Below are 21944 nucleotides of genomic sequence, written 5' to 3'. Positions count from 1 at the left end.
TTCAGATTTTGGGAGCCTGTGTGATGGAATTGTATTATCCCCTGGTACACGGCTATCTTGCAGATTTAGCTTAAATTCTTTCGGTGGTTTTGTTTTATAATCTAATACCTCCCATGGTAGCTATTGCCCTCAAAATTCCAAACGTGATAGGACTCACACGGAGGTTAGGTAAAGTGTGTGTTTGTGAATTTCCGTGGGTGTGTGGTGGGGGCAGACATCAGAATTGGGAAGTGTAGTGGCTCCTGTCTTCTTTCTGTCAATAGGATTTTGGAGTGGCTATGCCATGAAAAAGAGAGCATATAATACAAACTTACCATTTCAGAATCTAGGATCATAAAATTATCCTATTCTTCAGGAAGATGATATATATAACCATCCTGATGAATGAATGAGCTGAGAGATCTTATTAAAAGGTGTGTGCGCTGCTCTGGCAACTTGCAATGTCTCCGAACAGAAACATGTAGGCTATTCTTAAGTATTTCGGTAAGACCAAAGAGAAGGCTGGCCAAGTCTATGATACAATAAAAAGGAAAAATTTTCAGAAAAGTGAATTTTCCAAATGATGAATGAGTACTACTTATGACACTGGGGGACAATTTTGATTTATTCTGGCCCTCAAAATAAATGCATTCAATATTATTTCCCTTCCTTCGTAATAATTATATTGATTAAATTTCTAGATACAAATGAGGTCATTGGATGTGATGAATGCAACCCTGATTGGAATGTTGTTACCATAGATCAACTGTTCTTCCTGCTTCCAACCCCACATCTTCCTATTTTAGCCCACTTGGTTCGCCATCACCAGCTTTATCTTTCTATGGCTGCCTGCAATCCTCCTTCCAAACTTTTCATGATTTTGCTCTACATGCACAAAGAATAGCTCCTTGTATTATTATGTCATGCTCTTCTCTCAGGTATGCCCTCATTTCCTCTTGGCATCTTCTACAAATTATTCAAGGCCCATCATGCCTGCCTTTTTCACAGCTGGGAATGATTCCATCCACTTCTGCCTTCTCCTAGTCCTGCTTTTTATTACTGGTGTTATTCATTGCTCCTTGGAAACTAGTACAAATTAAGTCACTTAACCATATAATTTCAAAATGTTACTTAACCTCTTTGGGCCTCAATTGCCTTATCTGTGAAACAAAGAAAATGGATTAGAGTCAGATTACTTTTTGGGTCCGTATGGTCTTGACTACTCAATTTTGCCATTAGCTGACATAGATAATATATAAATGAATGAGCTTGATTCTTCCATAAGATTTTATTTACAAAAACAGACAACAGGCCAGATGTATCCTGAGTCATAGTTGGCCAAACCCTAGAGTATACTATAATCTCTGAGACTACTTCTGGTGCTAATATTTTACAAGAAGGTAAAAAGCCATTGATTTTTCTAACATCAAAGGGCTGAAGTTTTCCTTCAAAGTGTACTTTAGAAGATACTACCCTAGTTGATTGTCATTGATGATGGTGGATGGTTTTGGTCTTCCTCTCTCTCTCTCTCCGGTACATTTCACATAGTTGTGGACATCTTGATGTATATTCTGTCTCTATAGTAAATGCAGAGTGATAGATGTCTCAGTTCCCCAGCCGTTCATTCTGACCAGAGCATAACTGGGCACATCTCACCATCATGTCCTTTGTACTTCTTTTTTATAGGTCAAATAACATGTGATATTATGCTTACAATCTTTTGTTTACTGACATATTAGGGGAGGGGCAGATAAGTGATATATGAGCAACTCAATAAACAGTGTTGGTTGGATGGTTAATTAATATTAGGAGCATGCAATAATTTCTGACATTTTTATACAAAAAAAGATCTTCCAGAAATCTCCATCTGCTTCTCTGATCTATGACAATATTTGTAGCTCCCTGGCAGAATCTATCAATAAAATATCTGATCTTAGATTCAGTGAACCCAGGTTTAATATACGTTTCACTTCAGTAGAAAATGAAGGGGGTGTTGGGAATGCCCTCACTTTATTTTGCTTTTTCATGCGGTCTATTTTTTCTTTCATCTTTGATCTAACATTAATTAGCACTTTCTGATAGCTCTCTTTCTCATTTAACAGAGCCACATGCAGTAGGCCTGAGTACTTTTTGGAAATGAAGTTGCTAAGCATCTCTGGCAAAACAGTCATAAGGCAACAAAAGCCTGCATATCTTGACCTCATTTGTAACTGCAGTTATCTTTCAAATCTTTGAGTAAAGGGAGCTGAGCGTCTATCCACAGTCACACCTTTAAAAGCAAAATCCTATATTCAGAGGGGTCATGACATTGTTATTGGCTTCATCTGCCGGCTTCTTTATACTTGTATCCTATCTGTCTTTCATTTCCTTAATAAGGGTTGGAGGTCCATATCAGGCTGTCTTATGTGTTTGTTCCCTGTTTTCCTTCAAAATTTCCTGTTCCAGCAGCAGTACCGCATAACATTTCTTTACATGTCCTCTGCTTAGAACCTTTTTATCTGTCTGGATCTATATTCACTAATGCAGAATCAGTCTGCCCAGAAAATATGAGTTTGAATACCTGTTTTCAGTCTCTTGGGGGCACGCTGGGGTCCCCGAAGTGGTGAGTCATCCGAAGCATTGCAGCATTTTGGTCTAGATGATTCTGCTGCCATGAGTACATCTACCATTATATAATATATATATATTTTTTCTTCTTGCAAAGCCAGATTCGTAGATGGATATGAGATATGCTTTAAAGGACTTGATTCCTAAGCAAATGTGATCATGACATGTGAGTTAGGAAATAATTATGCTCATCACAGAAGCATTCCTCACTCTGCAGAAAGGCTCTTTCACAGTTTCTTTCAGGAATCAGGTTTCCTTGGGTTTTAGTGTTTCACCTGTCAGGAACCCTGAAAGGCCATGAATTTAAAGGTTAATATGCAAAACCACTCTCAGTAGAGAAAACTCAAACGAAGATGAAGAAGCTGTGTAACTACAGGCTGAGGCAATGGTAAGTCAGCCTGACCGTCAGGAACACACCTCTCATCTCTGGGTACTGTGAAGCACACCTCAAGTAAGGCCAGGTTTGATGTGCCTATTCATCCAACATTTAAATCCCAGAGTTAACCTTTCCTCTTTCTTCTCCCTTTTTGTCAGTGCCGATTGGTCAACAAATTCCATCGCCTGTATCTCCTAAATAGCTCCTAAATCTGTGTCCTCCTTTCTTCTCCACTGACAGTATATTTCAATTCACTTGCTCGACAAATATCTATGTAGGGTCAACTATATGATAGTCACTATTCTAGGTATTGGAGAAACAGATGTTAAAAGCCTAAACAATATTTGCTTGAAGGGTCTTACATTCTTATTCAGCATTTTATTTTTTCTTGCTTAACTATAACTTCATCCTGTGCTTCCAACCTCCTCCTTCTGGAATCTATCCTCCACGCCAACCTCAGAGTTGTCCCTCTGAAGACTGTGGTCCCTCTGAAGATGTGAATCATGTCATATGCCATATGTGGGTCACTCCTTACCGCCAGCTTTGTAAATGCCAAGTTCGGTGGCCATGAGTGCTTTACGGCTTGAGCTAAATCTGCTTAGCTAACTCTTCTATGGTCACCTTGGGCCAAGAGCTGCTCTTGGAATAGGTTGGGGTGATGAGCTTTTCATGGCTCTCCTGTGTCTTTGCATTTACTTAGGCCTAAAATTTTATATTCCCATTTCTACTTGAGTAATTCCTACTCATTTCTGTAAGGGAGTCATTTTTGCACTCTGCAGACAAGCTAATTTCTTCGTCTATACTCACAGAAATTTTTAAAACATGCTTTTGTAAAAGTAACAATTATAGATTCAAATTATTTTTATAGTTGTTTTTCATTTCCCAACATCATTCTCATTAGATTGTCGGCTTCTTGAAGGCAACAGATACACCTTTTCTGTACTAAAGAGTAGTTTACTGAACAAAGACATAAGTAAGTGGATGCAGTACACAGAGATTCTGTGCTTTACTTTTCAAAGGAATATTTATGAGAATATAAATATTACTTTAAGAAAGTTGTATCTTCATTTCTTTCCTATTTACCATATCTAATATGACCACCACTGGACGAATGGACCTCAATGGCAAAATTAACTAAAACCAAGAGAGAGAAAAAAACATCATCATTTAAAATCTTATACAAAGTAGTTATTTGGCTCCAAGAATTTTACTATCTAGACGTAGCTTAAAGTATAATTTTAAGAAGTCTAGTATTGTCTAGCACAGTTATCTGAAAATAACAATATCCTTTTTAATGGGAACATGCATAAAGATATTAATAACCTTAGCAATACAAAATCTTACATAATTCTTTGGTGGGTTTTATGCTTTACTCTGCAGAATTTATGGTCTCTCCAGAAATATTTTTAATATTATGCAAAAGAGTAGTATTTCCAGAACTACCTAAAAGTGAGCATAAAATGAATCTGCAGGGAAGAGCTTTAATCATCGCACTTGAGGTAAGAGCATATAAAATGAATCCAGAAGGAAGAGCTTTAATGATCAGCTTGGTGTGAGGGCTCTAACCATAGACTTGATGCAGGGAACCATTAGTTCTCAGGCATCTTCAGGAAATATTGTACATGGGCTAAGAGCTGCCTAGATTTTTTAAATACCAACATTTTCTAAAGTGTCACTAAATTTGAGACAAAAGAAGCATTAACAGGTCTCAATGAATAATTGAAACAGTTTAACTTAATGAGGTAGAAAAAAATTCAAAAGAACAGCATAAAGTTCATATGAAGCAGTATCCCTTGAGGCAAGAAAAGCTGCTATTAAGATCTCTCAAGCTTGTGATCCTATCATTCAGTTTGTTTTAGATTAGCAAGGTTAAGGAGACAATCTTAGCAGAGTAAGTTAAGGTTCTGGTCTGGCTAAACAAATGTTTGTGAATAGTCTTTAACATGAAAAGACCTAAGTGAAGGAAAGAAGAGTATCGTTTTGTTTACAGCAAATATGAATGAAATGAAGAACTGAAGATCCTCATGCCCTCAAAGACAGCCATTGACTTACAAAGGGATATTCTTGCAAATGCATAGGTATTTTTGGAACTTTCAGTGTGCACGTATAATGGCAAACAAAAGTCCAGCACCACAATTCTGGAACATACATGTATTAGGGAATGTGCCCTTTGTAGGTCAAGAAGAGAGGAACTCTCTCCTGCACATGAATATTAGTAGTCTTCTTGCTTGGTACTAGATAACCTCTATTTTGGTTTCGATAAAGGTTTCGATTCCATGAGTCTGCTGTGGTACTAATGGGAAATCACAGAGGGCAAATGATGTTTTCCAGTCTTTTTGAGCATGGAGTAGTTTGGGAACAACCCATAGATCTATTTCTACAACAACCCACTGCGACTCTGTAGGATATTTGATTACCATCTTGGGAACTGTCTGGAGAAGATAGAGGAGAGAAAACATAACTGAAGGTCACAGTGCAAACATTAGATCCTGTGATGGATGGGCCTTGCTTGTCATTTGACACAGAGGCTATAACATAGAGGAATTGCCTAAGTTTCTGCGTTGAGGTGTGATATTTTCTTTTCATCTGAATTTTACATAAAGGTTAACATCCTTTGTTTTTAGTTTTCTTTCACAAGCATCCTAGTCTCGGAAACTGTCAGACTCGGTGGGCTTTCTCTTCTTTTCCTCTCTCATCTCTGTTAAGACTTCATTTGTTCATCTGTCCGTTTTGAGAACTTTTATAATAATCTTAATGCTGGTATTCTCTTTGGGTTAAAAATGACTGGCATCTTAAATAATGCATCTGAAAGTGATAATAAACATCAGTACTTCTTGAAAAGAAATTTACAGCAACTCCAAAAAGTTGATAGATTTGCAAGATAAGAATTAATGCTGTCAGCTATATCATTGAAAATACTATTCAGATAATCATAACAAAATATATAGAAACATATGAAATATATAGGCAATTGAACAAAAATAAAATTTCCAGTTAGAAAAAGACATCTCCAAACTAGTTTATTTCACTTTTAATTTATTTGGTACTGGCAGAATAAGAAAAATTATACAACTACATTCTGAAGTGCCTCTTCTTTGTTAAGAAATGTTCTGTTTCTTTAGGATAATCTCTGATCTATGGGGAATGGAATTATTTTGCTAAATCTTAACCCCATATGCAGTTGTGGATCTTCATGCTCCAAAACAGTGTTTCGATATTTCTGAGCGTGCCTAAGGGTATCTAAACTAGGCTTATTCATAAATGCAATACATATTTCATTGTGTATTTTTCTTGTATGTCTTCTCAATTCCCTCTGTGGAATTCTTTTATAGCTCCATACACCATCCTCAATGTAGGGGAGCCCAACAAGTTAAGAAGAGCTTACAAAGTGGGAAAGAAACCTTTATCTACTTTTGTTATTACTCTCTATTTGAGTGTTATTAAAGTCTTTTATCAAATACACAGAGCTTTTAGTGAAATAGCTCTTTCAGGTTCTGATAACAAGTCTGACTTGCCCCATCCCTACTCTAGACTTTGCTGAGTGCAGTGTGAGAGCTGAGCTCCGTCTGATCTGAGGGCAGGGCACAAGCCACACTCTCAATTGCTCCTCCTTTCTTTGATCAAATCTTAATTGCTGAATCCAGCTTGTCATATCTGGGTACCTCCTTTTTGATTGGGACTTCTTTCTTGGGATTCTTAGTCCTTCAAGCAAGACTGCCTTCAACTATTTATAATTCAGGTGGGATCTCAGATTGGGGTTCCTCCTCTCCCTGTATAATTTTGGAATTGAGTAGTTCCTTAGATTCTTCTGATTAGCCTTGTATGTTAGTCAAACAGCTAAAGTAACTAGTAGCCAGACCACCTAAAAAAAAGTTTGATCGAATGGTAAAGGCTTTCCGAAATTGTTATGATAGCCATTATAAGTGAGTAGAAAATGAACACTCAAGGTTACAGTAAGGGTCTACTACTTGAAGTACATCATGACCTTTGAAGATTTGGGGGCACATATTATGACTGGTAAATTTTTTCAGTAGCAATAGCTTTTTTAGAAAAGCTATGAGGATGTAAATACAATTATAAAACTGCAGTATGGTGTTGAAAATTGAACCAGCCTGACACATTAAGCAATATTTGAAACCTTAAAGTTTTCCAGTCTATCCCTGCATGCAGCAGAGAAATAAAAGAGACGTGGCAATCTGTGCAATTACCACTCTTAGCCTCTGTCAGGAAAAAGAGAAATTTAAATAGCTTTTTAGTGTTTTCTCACCTTTCAAATCACTTTTTTCTTCCTTCACTCTGGTGCCCAAAGGTTGCAATTGCATTGGTTTACTTGAATTCCCCCAGACCTGTACCATAAATCCATCCTATTTAGGCAACACCTCTAGGCTATGGTGCCATCATTCTATGTCATATTCTATTAAAAACAGCTTTCTGGCAAATGATATGTTGAAAAATACTTGAACCACAAATTTGTATCTCTTCCAGGAATGTTTGTTATATAACGGCCTACTATGATTTAGCTTGAAGGAACTGTGAGGTTGAGATTTGAGATATTAGGGATGAGTTAATGGATGATACATGAGCAGAATTGTATCTTTGCAATCCATCAAAGCACATGAAAGTGGTAGTCAACATGCCTTTTCCACACAAAACTTAGTTTGTTCAGGACACACTGCAATTGATGACTGTATGTTTTATAGAAAAGCATTATGACATATTAGGAAGAACATGGGCTTTGGAGTCCTAGCTCAACATCTCCCACTCTATGATCTTAGATAAGTCTTGTTATTTTATTAGTAATAGAGCATGTTAGCGATACCTACATCACTGGGTTTAGTGAGAAGAAAGAAATGAGATGTTGTAAGTTTGGATTCTTAATGGATTGTTACATGGTACATTAAAATGGATCAGCCCTGGGAATATAGGATTTGATTTCTATACAAAATGTGCACACAGAAATTCCACATTAGGCACATAGCCATTTTATAAATTAATAAAGGCATGTGAATACTTTCACATAAACTCTCTTATCTACAACAACCATCTGTATTTACATTATGGATTTTATTAGTAGTCTTGGAGATTGTCAGTTTATGCCAGTTAGGGTAGAGTTTCAGAGGGCTAGGTGGAAAGAGGGGAGGCATCATTAAGTATGATAAAACCATCGTGACCCAGTTGCCCTAGAATTTATCTCCTTTGATAAATGAGTTTGATTTCTAGCCATTTGTACATAGATGAGTATATTATGAGCAAGTAAATAATGTTATGGTCAAAAAGAAAACTATACAAACACATTTTTGAAGGGCAATGATGACCGTTCTATAGTAAAATCAGGGTGGGGCAGAAAAACCTTATAATTCTGACAATAATTTATATCTTATCAAGATGTACATAGAATATTTTTAACTATACCAGTATGTTATTTGTAGATGGGGCACGCTGAGAGGAGCCAAGGGACAGAAAGAAAAATTTTGGGTAAGTAACTTTCCTATTGAATTTCTACTGTGAAGTGAATATTAGAATCATCTGTCTCTGCTTGTATCATTTAGTCCTATTTTAAGTCACTTTAATATTTATAATATCAGTATTATCTCCAATAGAAAACCCACTACAATCATTATATTATAGTAACACTTTTCTTCAATTCATCTTATTTCAAATTGTAAAAAATAATCAATATTTTTTTCAAAAGAAGAATGATCAGGAAAAATTTTGTTCTATTATTATCTATATTGAATTTAAACTAATGCTTAAACTTCTTATATATCTCAATCAACTTTGTATTCTTACATTATTTTTGCTATGGGTGATGCCTTTGTAATTTAACATGATTATATATTATCTATGAAAATATATAATGTATATTACATAAGGGTTGTTTAATTTTTGTTTTTACCAATTATAACTTGTACATGTTTCTTTATGGAGGAAGAACCAATGTCAAGTCTAAAAAATAATAGGATAAAAAATGATAGTTACCTAAGAAATGGTTTGAAGACAGAACATTATTACCTCAAATATTCAGTTGTTATAAACTTTGATGAATTGTCTCAGGTCTTATATTATATACTTTTTTTTTTCAGAAATAGAATAAAGCCCAAGTAATGATATTCATCATGCAATATGCATTTGAAAATGTGAAGTAAATGGCATATTATAACTTATAAAACACTAAATATTAGGACTTGTATTCATCAGACTCTTGCTAATTAGATTTCTCCAGAAGGCACTCACAAAAATCTATCACCTAAATATGTGGTCTTGTTGATATATGGAGGTATTAGGCTTTAAAGCAGAATGATGTTTCTTTGTATTTAAACTGAGATTTCTTAAATATCATTTTCCTCATTAAAATAAAGCCTGAAGTAGCCAATAAACATTGATATTTAATAGTTAAAATTCATAATATGTGAAAAAGGCATGTTATTTAAATTCCTACAATTAAGCTTCTGTATGGTATTTTCATTAAATCTAAACAGTTATTCAGTCTCATTATAATATAATACTTAGAGACAAAAACAAATTCTTTGATTGATATATTTAACTCACAACAATTCTTAGTATACAACATCTGACAACTAGTTGTTGAATGATAATGAATGAAAGTGTGATATAAAACTTTCTGTAACCCTTTTACCCTCAACTTCGTTTACATTCTAAAGCCACATGGGTGGTACACACGCAAATGCACACACACACACACACACGCATACACACACAAACAAATATACACATACATGCATATATACATTCATTCTCATAAATTCAAACTATACATGCATGCTGCCCTTTTAAAATAATTTTCTTGTAATACTATCAATTCTGAACTACATATTAAAAATTTCAAAGAGAACTTCATTTCATGGTCAAAGGGACATGATTCCTTTCTGTTTTGACCTTTTTAGACAAATTGTTTAATGGAAGTGATAGGAATACAAAAATAAACCTGAAAATTTATCATATTTGATTAAAGTTCATATTTTGGTTGATATTTTTTCTGACACTAGGCTGTCTACTCATCTTGGGCTAGTATCATACCTGCCTTATTTATCAATGTGTCCAAAGACAAAGCAAAGTAACTGGTACACGTAGGAATGTAAATGATGTTTATTGAATGAGTAAATGGATTCTATTAATCTGTTAATTTCAGGAAAAATTAGTTACATCACCAAAATAGTTACTGTGTGTAAAACAATATTAGTTTAATTAAAATATGAAATCTATTGTACTGCTTTGTCAAGAATTGTGAAGGGGCTGGGATGTTATCTCACTTGCATTAAGGTACCTGGGTCAGAAGACAAGAATTCCTAATTGATACTCAACACCAGTTCAATAGCCAGATGTCACAACATCGGTCCCCCACCTAGTCTTGCAGGGGATGTGATAAGAGGCAATGGGACTTTTCTATATAGGTAGCAGTTTACACCCTATAAGTGAGGGACAGAGAACAATGGATTTCTCCATTTATGTATAGGAAAGGGACAGGCAACCTCCTCCTTCCTGGAAGGAGAGAAAAAAATTGTTATTCCATTAAGATGAGATGGAAAGGCTCCTATGCTATTGCCCTAACCCTCAGGCATATAAATATGTCTTTCCAAGGGTCAGATAAACACCAGACAATGTCTCCTAATGCTGGGATTCATCCCTTCTAACATAAATACCAAGGGAGATAAGGCCCCAGTACTCCTGGCACCCTGGGATTTAATTTAGGACCTTGTCTGCTCTCTGACTCTTTGGCCCCCTTGGGAAGATAGGGAAAAGTTTTATTATTCTTTGGAAGAGATCAATGAACTAGACAGTGGCTACAGACTCAATTCTCATGGTATGTGAAGATAAAATATTTCTGGGAGAAGTGAATGCAAATACTCCCTATCTTTAAATCATATACATTTTTTTGTGTGTGTCAAGAGACTAGGATTTTTCACAAGGGCACTCAGAACTTCAGGGAAGTTTTATTTCCCCACTATTATATGTGAGTGCTTCAAATATTTACAAATAGGCCTACACTAACTTATAATAAAAAGTAAATTCCACTACTGCAAACAATATAATAGAGAGCAGCAAGCCATAATTGCCCTAAATAAATAAAAAAATAATAACAAATTGATCTTCCAATCTTATATTTTTAAAGAAACAAGAAAGATGAATTTGAAGATTTCTGTCCTGGGAGAATTTGGTAGATCTGTGTATTACTGAAGATTGCATTTGCCGTAGGCAGAGAGAGACCTCTAGGAGAAAGAATCCAGTTGGATTGGAATTTAGAGGAACTCTAAACACATAATAGCCATTTCTACCCATGAAATATTTACTGAGTGCTAGAGTAGTAAGCGTAGCTAAGGAGGGGGTGGAAAGGCAGAGTAATATCTTTTGTAGGCTTGCAGAACCTGGGAAAGGAGGCCCACTGGGAAACAACCCGAAACACACACATGATAGGCATAGCCCCTAATTATCTGAAGCCAGGTATGGACTGTGTTTAACAAAACTTCTCTCCAGCACTGACCTAACTCAGTACCTGATTAAATTGAGGTTATTAGTCCTTCACTTTCTAGCAGTAAAAAAGGGCTAAACTTCTTTGGAAAATAATCACAATCTCAATCTCTATTATTACTATTATAAAATATGCAAGACACATTTACATATTATGAGATATATGAAGAAGAAAAATGTGATAACCAAGGTAAAAAAAAATATTAATAGAAGCAATAGATGATACTTTAGATGTAGGCTTTAAAATGTCCATTGTAAAAATATTTTAAAATTAAGGATGAAAAGATGGAGAATTGCAACAAAGGATTTCTATATAGAAAAAAATGAATTATTGAATTTGTGAGTGCAATTTTTGAAATTAAGAACTCATTTTATGGATTAAATGGCAGACAGAGCTAGTGATCTTAAATAAAATTCAATAAAGTATATCCAAGTTGTAATGCATGGAAAAAAATACAAAAACAAAAACAAACCCAAACCAATGTGAAGAGGGGGGTAGGTCAGACTCAAATGATTTAATGTACATTTAATTGTATTCTCAGAAGAATAAGAGAGAGAGAGAATGAAGGAATTCAGCATTTGAAGACATGATGACCAAAGGTTTTCCAAACTGAAAGACATCAACCCAAAGATCAAAGAAGCTCAATAAACTCCAAGTAGAAGAAATCAAGAAAACCATACCCAAGTGTTTCATAATAAAACATTTGAAAATAAAAGAGAGAACAATTTAAAAACAGGCAGGTTTTAAAAAAAATGATATACTACCCTTAGAAAAGTGGCATTAACTGATGGCTGGCTGGAAAAGGGGAGACTCTTCAATAAATGGTGTTGAGAAAACTAGATATTCATATGCAAAAGAATGACATTGAATCTTTATCTCACACCATTCTCAAAAATTAGATGAAGACTTAAGTATAAGACCTGATATTGTAAAACTCCTAGAAGAAAACAGGGAAAAATCTCCTTGCCATTAGTCTTTGTAATGATGTTTTGGATATAAAACCAAAAGCATAAGTGGGACTATGTCAAACTAAAAGGATTCTGCACAGCAAAATAAACAATTAACAAAATGAAAGCCAACCTATGGGATGAAGAAAATATTTGTAAACCATATATCTGAGAAGTGGTAATATCCAGAATATAAGGAACACATAAAACTCAGTAGCAAAACAAACAAACAAAACCCCAAATAACCAAAATAACACAACTCAACAGTGGACAAAAGACCTGAATAGGCTATTTTCCAAAGAAGACATAAAAATGGCCGACAGTTACATGAAAAGGTGCTCAACATCACTAGTCATTAAGGAAATGTAAGTGGAAACCATAATGAGATATTACCTCATGTCTGTTAGAATGGTCATCATAAAAAGAGATCATAAAAGCTAGTGAAGCTGTGGGGGAAAGGGAGCCCTTAGGCCCTCGTACAGGCACTGTGGAAAACAGTATGGACGATCCTTTAAAAATTAAAAATAGGAGTACTTTATGATCTAGCAATTCTACTTCTGGGAATATATCCAAAGGAAATGAAAACATTACTTTAAAAAGACATTTTTACCTCCATGTTAACAGCAGCATTATTTTAAATAACAAGGTACAGAAACACCCCAAGTATCCCATCAGTGGATAAATATATAAAGAAGTTGTGATATATACATACAATGGAATATTATTTGACCACAAAAAAAAATGAGGAAATCCTACTGTTTGCAACAACATGAATGGACCTTGAGGGCATTATGCTGAAGGAAATAAGTCAGGAGGAGGGCAACAAATACTGTATGATCTCACTTACATGTGGATTCTAAAACACAAAAAACCCAATTCGTAGAAAAAAAGATCAGATTTATGGTTACCAGAGGTGGGGGCGTGGGAAAAGGGGGTATTGCTGTAAGGTGGTAAAAAGATCCAAACTTCCAGTTATAAGATAAATAAGTAATAAAGATGTAAAGTACAACATGATAACTATAGTTAACACTGCTTACATGATACATATGAAGGTTGTTAAATGAGTAAATCCTAAGAATTCTCATCACAAAGCAAAAATGTTTCTCTTTTTGCTTTTTCTCATTATTGTATCTATATAAGGTGATGGATACTAAATAAATGTATTATGGTAATCATTTCTCAATATATCTAAGTCAAACCATTATGGTGTACTCCTTAAACTTATACAGAGGTGTCAATCATATCTCAATAAAACTGGAAAAAAAGGTAGCATTTTATCAACACCAGAATAGAGAAATGTGCTATCACAAAATACACAAACCAGATTTAATGCACATAATATAGTTACTTGTTTTACAACAGAGAGACCACTGAATTTTTAAAAATAAAAATATATTTATATTGCGATACATACCATAAAATGCACAAATCTTTGCGAATGGCTTGATGAATTTTGACATGTGTATACGCTTATGGACCCATCCAGATAAAGATATCAAACATTCTCATTAATTTTTTTCTCTTTCATCTATTTCACCCATCCCTCCACCACCCTCCCACAGCAACCACCAGTCTATCCTGTGTTTATGAGTCTATTTCTGTTTTGTTTGTTCATTTTGTTTTTTATATACTACATATAAATGAAATCATATGGTATTTTCCTTTCTCTGACTTATTTCACTTAACATAATACCTTATAAGTCCATCCATGTTGTTACAAAAGGGAAATTTTCATAATGACTGAATAATGTTCCATTGTGTATATTTACCACATCATTTTTATCCATTTATTTATCAATGGACTTTTAGGTTGCTTCCATGTTTTGACTATTTATATCATGCTGCAATAAACATGGGAGTGTATATGTCCTTTTGAATTAGTGATTTTGTTTTCTTTGGGTAAATTCCCAAAAATGGAATTACTGGACAGTATGGTATTTTTCTTTCAACTGAGAAAGGGGAGCCTTTTTACTAAACGGTTTCAGGAGGGGTTAACATTATTTTTCTGAACAGGGCCAGATAGTAAATATTTTAGATTTTGAGGGTTGTATAAAGTCTCTATCATATATTCTATTTAAACCTTTTTTTTGCAACTATCTAAGGAAAAACAAACACTCACCTGAAGAACTGTACCAAAATGCTGCTTTCTAGATTTGTCCATGAACCTTAGTTTGCCAATGTCTAAGCTACATTGATTTTATATCCAAAAAAAAAAAACAACCCCTGAATTTTGATCCCAACTCATAGAATACATGCAAAAATAATTTATTTTTTGGAAAATGGCCAAAAAACACATGGAAAGGTAGTCAACAGGATTAGTTGTCCACAAATGCAAATTCAAACCACAGTAAGATACTACTGCATATTCACTAGATTGGCTAGAACTAAAAATATTGAAAATACAATGTAGAACATAAGCCCATGTGTAAATTTACTAAACTGTGTACTTAAGATTAATATATGTTATACATATGATTATATTATATATCTCAATACAGAGGATAAAAAATATTCAAGTTGTAAAGTGAAGCCACAAGGTTAGAGAGTTTTGAAAATGTTCCTTTAAGGTGTCAGGGCTAATTAAGAGGGCACAAGAGTCAATATGTAAAGAAGTGAATTTCAACATTAAAAAGTAGGGGGATGAAAAGATGGACTTTTGTGTGATCAAAGTTAAGTTGTTATCAATATAAAATACACTGCTACATTTGTAATGTGTTTTAGGTAACCCTCATGATAACCACAAAGAAAAAAACCTATAGTAGATTTTCAAAAGATAAAGAGAAGGAATTCAAAGCATACCACTGTGGAAAATCATCACCCACAAAGAAAGACAACAAAAGATGAAAAAAGAAATAGGTCACTGAAAAAACTCCAGAATATAATAAGATGACATTAGTGAGTTACTATCTATAATTACTCCAAATGTAAATGGACTAAATTCTTCAATCAAAGGGCATAGAGTAGCTGAATGGATTAAAAACCTGACCCAATTATATGTTGCCTACAAGAGACAGCTTTACTCTAACTTTAAGGACACATACAGGCTCAAACTGAAGGGATGGAGAAAGATATTTCATGCAAATGGAAAACAAAAGAGAGCAGGGTAATTATACTTCTATCAGACAAAACAGACTTTAAGTAAAAAAAATTGTAACAAGATGAAAAGATCATTATATAATGAAAAAGGGTCAATTCATCAAGAGGATTTAACAATTGTGTGTGTGTGTGTATATATATGTGTGTGTGTGTGTATATATATATATATATATATATATATATATACCTACATGTATTAAGCAAATACTAGCAGATCTGAAGGAAGAAATAGAAACAACACAGTAACAATAGGGGACTTTAATACTCCATTATCAACAATGGATAGATAATTCAGACAGAAATTTAATAAGGAAAATCTGGACTTGAATATACATTAGACCAGATGGACCTAACAGACTTACACAGAATATTTTACCCAAGAGCAGCAAACTACAAATTCTTCTCAAGCACCCATGGAACGTTCTCCAGGATGATCATATATTAAGTCACAAAACAAGCCTTAATAAATATAAGAACACTGAAATCATACCTAGTATCTCTTCTGACAACAATGGTATGACACTAAAAATCAATAATAGCAAGAGGAAAACTTGAAAATTCAAAAATGTGTAGCAATGAAACAACACACTCCTGAATAACCAATGAATAAAAGAAGTCAAAAAGGAAATCAGTAAATTTCTTGAAACAAATGAAAATGGAAACAACCTGTCAAAACTTAAGAGATGTGTGGAGATATCTAAGCTGGCCTGTGCATACAGTAAAACAACAAATTTGACTGGATCTATACTGTCGGAACTCAACCAAGAATTAGGAGAAGTGCAAGTTGCAGCGCTCCAAAATCTTGCGACTACAGACTATCTACTGTTAAAAGAACATATGGGATGTGAACAGTCCCCAGGAATGGGTTGTTTTAATTTGTCTGATTTCTCTCAGACTGTTCAAGTTCAGTTGGACAATATCCACCATATCATAGATAAGTTTTCACAAATGTCTAGGGTACCTAACTGGTTTTCTTGGTTTCACTGGATATGGCTGGTAATTATAGATCTACTTTGGTTATGTAGCTGTATTCCTATTATGTTAATGTGTGTGCACAATTTAATTAGTAATTTAAAACCTGTACACGCTTATGTTACACTACAAGAAGATATGTCAAAGAAATAATCAATCTTCCCACGTTTTCTTCCGCCTGCTACTTCTATAGCTTCTCTTCTTTCTTCATAATTACAACCCCTAAGTAGAATTCGTGCCTCATATTGAAATTACTGAGTATTGTAATTCTTCCAAGTGGTAAAGATACCTCAAGACAAATGCTGGGCATAGAAGCCACAGGGCATAAATCTGCAAAAAAGTAAAAAGCTAACCTTTTCAAACAATAAGGCTTCTCTCTCACTTACCAACTTTACATTTCCCTGTATGGCCCCGGAAGATGACTGGTTAGCCAGAGACGGGTAAGATTCCTCAAGGGAGGAACAACCTAAGACAGGCATAGTCGCAGGGGGGCCATCAGGTGAGAAATTGGGGATCAACAGAGATGAGGCTTAGAATCTCATCCCCCCTGTTCTGAGAGAAATCTGCATCCGTGGATGTTTTGTTGCCCTGGTCTAACTTGGATTAATACTTAGTCTATAGGCACACACCTGATCATCTACATTTGCCCTCTTACAGCACTAAACTATGTTTTCTACCTTTATCTTGCATCTACCTACCACTTCAGCATTTTATTAAAAAAAAAAACTTGAGATGTAGTAAAATCAGTTTTAAGAGGGAACTTTATATTAATTAATATATAATTAATATATTAATTAAAGAAAGATCACAAATTAATAATCTAATGTTATACCTCAAGGAACTATCAAAAGAAGAATAAACTAAGCCCAAAGTTAGCAGAGGAAGGAAATAATATAGATCAGAATAGTAAAAATTAAATAGAGGCCAGAAAAATGATAGAAAATATGAACAAAACTAAGAGCTGAAGAAATAGGAAATCTGAACAGACAAATAGAGTGAAGAAATTTTTATTAATAAAAAACCTCAGCAAAGAAAGTCTAGGACCAAATGGTTTCACTAGTGGATTCTACCTAACATTTAAAGAAAAATGAATACCTGTTCTTCTCAAACTCTTCCAAAAAATTGAAGAAGGTGGAGCACTCCTAAGCTCATTTTATGATGCCAGCATTACATTGATACCAAAGACAGATAGAAACACTACAAGAAAAAAAAACTATAGGCCAATATTTCTGATGAATATCAATGCAATAATTCCCAAAATAATACTGGCAAACTGAATTCAGCAGCACGTTAAAATGATCATGCATCATGATCAATGGGAGTTATGCTTGGAATGCAAGAATGTTTCAACATATGCAGATCAATAAATATGTTACACCTCATTAATAAAATGAAAGATAAATATCATATGACCATCTCGATAGATGCAGAAAAAGCATTTGACAAAATTCATGATCCTTTAATAATAAAAACTCAAAAATTGGGTATTGAAGGAATGTACCTATGCATAATAAAGGCCATATACGATAAACACACAGCAAGCATCATACTCAACAGTGAAAGACTGAAAGCTTTCCCTCTAAGATTAGGAACAAAACAAGGGTGTGCCCTTTTGCTTCTCTAAGTCAGCATAGTCTTCAAAGTCATAGCCAGAGCAATTAGGCAAGAGAAAGAAATAAAAGGCATCCAAATCAGAAAGAAAGAAGTAAAACTTCTGTTTTTGCAGAAAATATGTGATCTTTTATTTAGAAAATCCTAAAGACCACACCAAAAAATTATTAGAACTAACAAACATGCAGTAAATTGGCAGGATACAAACTCAGCATACAGCAGTTCGTTCAATTTCTATACACTTGACAGTGAACTATTTGAAAAAGAAACAAGATAATCCCATTTACAACACTATAAAAATATACACTTAACATTCATTTAACCAAGATTGTGAAAAAAATATATATATACTGAAAATTATAAGAAATAAATTGATATTATATTTATAAAAATTGAAATTATATTCATAAAATTATTTAAAAATTGAAGAAGACACAAATAAATGGAAAGATATCCCATTTTTATGGATCAGAATTAATATTGTTAGGATGTCCATATTTCCCAAAGCCATGTATAGGGTCAATGCAATTCCTATTAAAGTTCCATTGACAATTTTCATAAAAATGAAAAAAAATCCTAAAATTAATATGGAACCACAAAACATACCAAATAGCCAAGCAACTCTGAGAAAGATGAACAAAGCTGGAGACATCACAATTCCTGATTTCAAACTTTATTACAGAGCTACAGCAATCAAAACCATATGGTACTAGTATAAAAATAGACATACATATCAATAGAACATAATTAAAGCCCATATATACACCCAGTTATATTCAGTTAACTAATATTTAGGTGCAATGGAGAAAGGTGCCAAGAAGGTGCAATGGAGAAAGGACAGTCTTTTCAATAATGTTGAAAACAATTTTAAAACTACATGCAGAAGAATGAAATTGGATCCCTATCTTATACCACTCACAAAAATTAACTCAAAATGGATTAAAGACTTCAAGGAAGACTGGAAATTTTAAAGCTATTGGAAGAAAACAGGGGAAAATCTCCTTATAATTGGTCTTGGCAAAAATCATTTAAATATGACACCAAAAATACAAGGAACAAAAGCAAAAATCAACATGTGGGACTACATCAGACTAAAGGTTTCTTCACAGCAAGAAAATCAGCAAAATAAGAAGGCAACCATGGAACAGGAGAAAATATTTCCAAAACATGTATGTGATAAGGGGCTAATATCCAAAATATATAAAGAACTCATGCAACTTAACAGCAAAAAAACCCTCCAAACAATTCAATTAAAAACTGGGCAAAGGACTTGAATAAACATTTTCACAAAGAAATAATACAAATGACCAACAGGTACATGAGAAGGTGCTTAACATCACTAATCATCAGGTAAATACAAATCGAAACCACAAAAAGATATTACCTCCCACCTGTTATAATGGCTATTATGAAAAATACAAGAAACAAGTGTTGGTGAGTCCGTAGAGAAAAGGGAACCCGTATGCACTGCTGGTGGGAATGTAAAATGTTGCAGCTACTAAGGGAAACAGTATAGAGGTTCCTCAGAAAATTAAAATAGAGCTGCCATATTATCTAGCAAATACATGTCTGGGTATATATTCTGTTGCATTTAACTGTAGTCAACTAACTCCCTTCTGTGCATCTTTTGGCCTTCGTAATATTTCCTATATACACCAGTAATGTTTTTGTTCCCTATATATTCACTCAAGCTCTAAATCTGGACCTGTCCCAACTTTTTTAATCATCCTTATATTTTAAGAAAAAATTTCTAATTCCTACTGGTTTTCCTTTCTAAATTTTTTCTCACATAATTTCTCTCCCTAGTTTCCCTGTTCCCACTGTCATTCAACTCATTATAAGTTAACTAGGTAGTTCCCCTGCCTATTATCCCTACCCTCTGAAATCTATCCATCTCATTTCATACAGAATAATGTAATCAAAATATAAATTTGACCACCTTGCTCTCCTGCCAGAACAACTCAACAATTTATCATTTTCACCATTATTTTCTCAGTGTGTATTTCCTTACCACCCCTTTCAGCTTCATAACCTACCTACTTGCTTCTGTTTTATGATCTAATTATAACAATTTCATTGTTTCATTTCACTGCTTCAGACTGTTTCATGCTTTGGTGTTTATGTTTTTATAGTTTCCCTTTACCTGAATCTCCTTTTCTCTTTTTTTATCTGGTTAATTTATTCCCAGGCTTACTGCGTATCTCAAGTGGCACTTTCTCCATGGCATCTTCCCTGAATCATCCAAATAAGAGATGCCCCTCCGCTGACTTCAATAGCACCCTTTGCCTATTTACACCTTAGTAGTTGCCTTACATTGGTCATGTTTCAGTGGACCATAAGATTCCTGAACACAGGGTAATATATGTGTTATTTTTGCTCTTCCAGTGTCTAACATAGGTCCAGGCATGTGGTAGACACTCTATAACTGCAGCTTCTGTGTCATCGTCTGATGTGGCTTTTCAAACTCTCATGCATATGTTGCCACTGTATATTGGGGGACTCAAAGGTGTCCCACCAATTCTGGTTATTGCAAACATGAGTATACAAGCATGTTTATGAAACTGATTAATACAACTTGTGTTCTTATTTAGAAAATGTTTAGGTTCTTAGTAATTACAGTCTATAAATCAAAGGCTTTTAAAGCTGTATATGACTTCCCTGTGTTTTCACAGGCAGAATTAAAAAATATCCAAGTGTGATACACAGCTTTTCTCATTTTTTTTCCCTTGCAGATTGCTGCCAATTCCTGGGGAAAGTCCTGGGGAGAGAACGGCTATTTCAGGATTCTTCGAGGAGTAAATGAATCTGACATTGAAAAGTTGATTATTGCAGCTTGGGGCCAACTGACAAGTTCAGATGAATCATAACATATCATTAAATTTCCATAGGCCATGCATTTAAGTAATCACTTAAATTGAAATTAAGCAATGTGAGGGTCTCTGTGACAGTGGAATCTTTTTCTCTTCACCTTGTTATTATAATGTGCCTATTTTCTTGTTTCACCCCAGGTTCTATGCCTCTGCTTCCTTAATATTTTTCTGAGTCTATGAAAACACTATTTAATAGAGAACAGCAGAGTGGCCAAATGCCTTTAAAGGTCCCTGGTTATCTTTATTTTTCCCTCATGACAATGTCCTTTTGACTTTGATAACTCACAGATGGTGTCGGTACTTGTCTTCAAGTCCATGGCACGCATGTATAGAAATGATGTGGTTTCTCCCTTTGAACAATGAGGATTTCAGACAACAAAAGCTATGTAAACACCAATTTACCATCTTTGCAATTTTTTTCAACCAAATAATGCTTTCCTAATTCAGAGCTTTCTTATGTTTTGCCAAAAGTAAGGGAAATTGATTATTAACTGTTTCTCTCAATAAGTTCGCATTTTATTTCTTTTTAGTTGCCTGAACTTAGTACAATCTGAACTCAAAAAGAAAGTAGTTCATTACAAGACGTCACTAGTCTTTATGGTACTGCATCATGGCAGGGAGGGGAAAATTTCCTTCTACCCCTCTTGGTTCTTTTGGGTGGTCTAATAAGTAAATTAACATAGGGAAGATTAACAGGAGAAAACCAAATTTAATTTGTATGTACAGAGGGCCCCATAAGAATTTGAGACCCAAAGAAATGACCCAAGCAGGCAGATTTTATACCTTTAATACAAATAAACTATACATTTGTAAAGAAATGACATGACAAAGAAACTTAGGCTTGAATATGAATTAGTGAAGAAACTAAGCAAAGTTTGTTTATGTAGGCTTCTCGGCCCTGAATTTCCTATTTCTGGTGATAAAGTTGTCTCTTTACCTCCTGGTGCAGAGAGGGTATCTTTCACATGGGAGACTTATCTCCTGCTTTAAGGGGAAAA

General features: G+C 34.4%; 1 protein-coding gene across 5 annotated transcripts in view; it reads left to right on the top strand.

The window, feature by feature from the left end:
* Positions 1-21556, top strand: part of TINAG (tubulointerstitial nephritis antigen) — a 78514-nt gene extending 56958 nt beyond the window's left edge. For 4 of the 5 annotated variants that reach the window (XM_057493988.1, XM_057493989.1, XM_036916332.2 and 1 more), the window contains 2 exons: positions 8392-8437; positions 20809-21556. In XM_057493988.1, coding sequence (XP_057349971.1) covers positions 8392-8437; positions 20809-20943 — 181 coding nt within the window. In that variant the 3' untranslated portion in view covers positions 20944-21556. Of the gene's footprint in view, positions 1-5227; positions 5496-8391; positions 8438-20808 lie in introns of those variants that run through there. The other variant, XM_036916333.2, reaches the window with a different exon arrangement.
* The last annotated feature ends 388 nt before the right edge of the window (positions 21557-21944 follow it).

Source organism: Manis pentadactyla, chromosome 16, assembly GCF_030020395.1.
Source record: "Manis pentadactyla isolate mManPen7 chromosome 16, mManPen7.hap1, whole genome shotgun sequence".
NCBI lineage: Eukaryota > Metazoa > Chordata > Mammalia > Pholidota > Manidae > Manis > Manis pentadactyla.
Note: the sequence above shows the minus strand (reverse complement) of the source record. Positions and strands in the feature narration are given on the sequence as shown.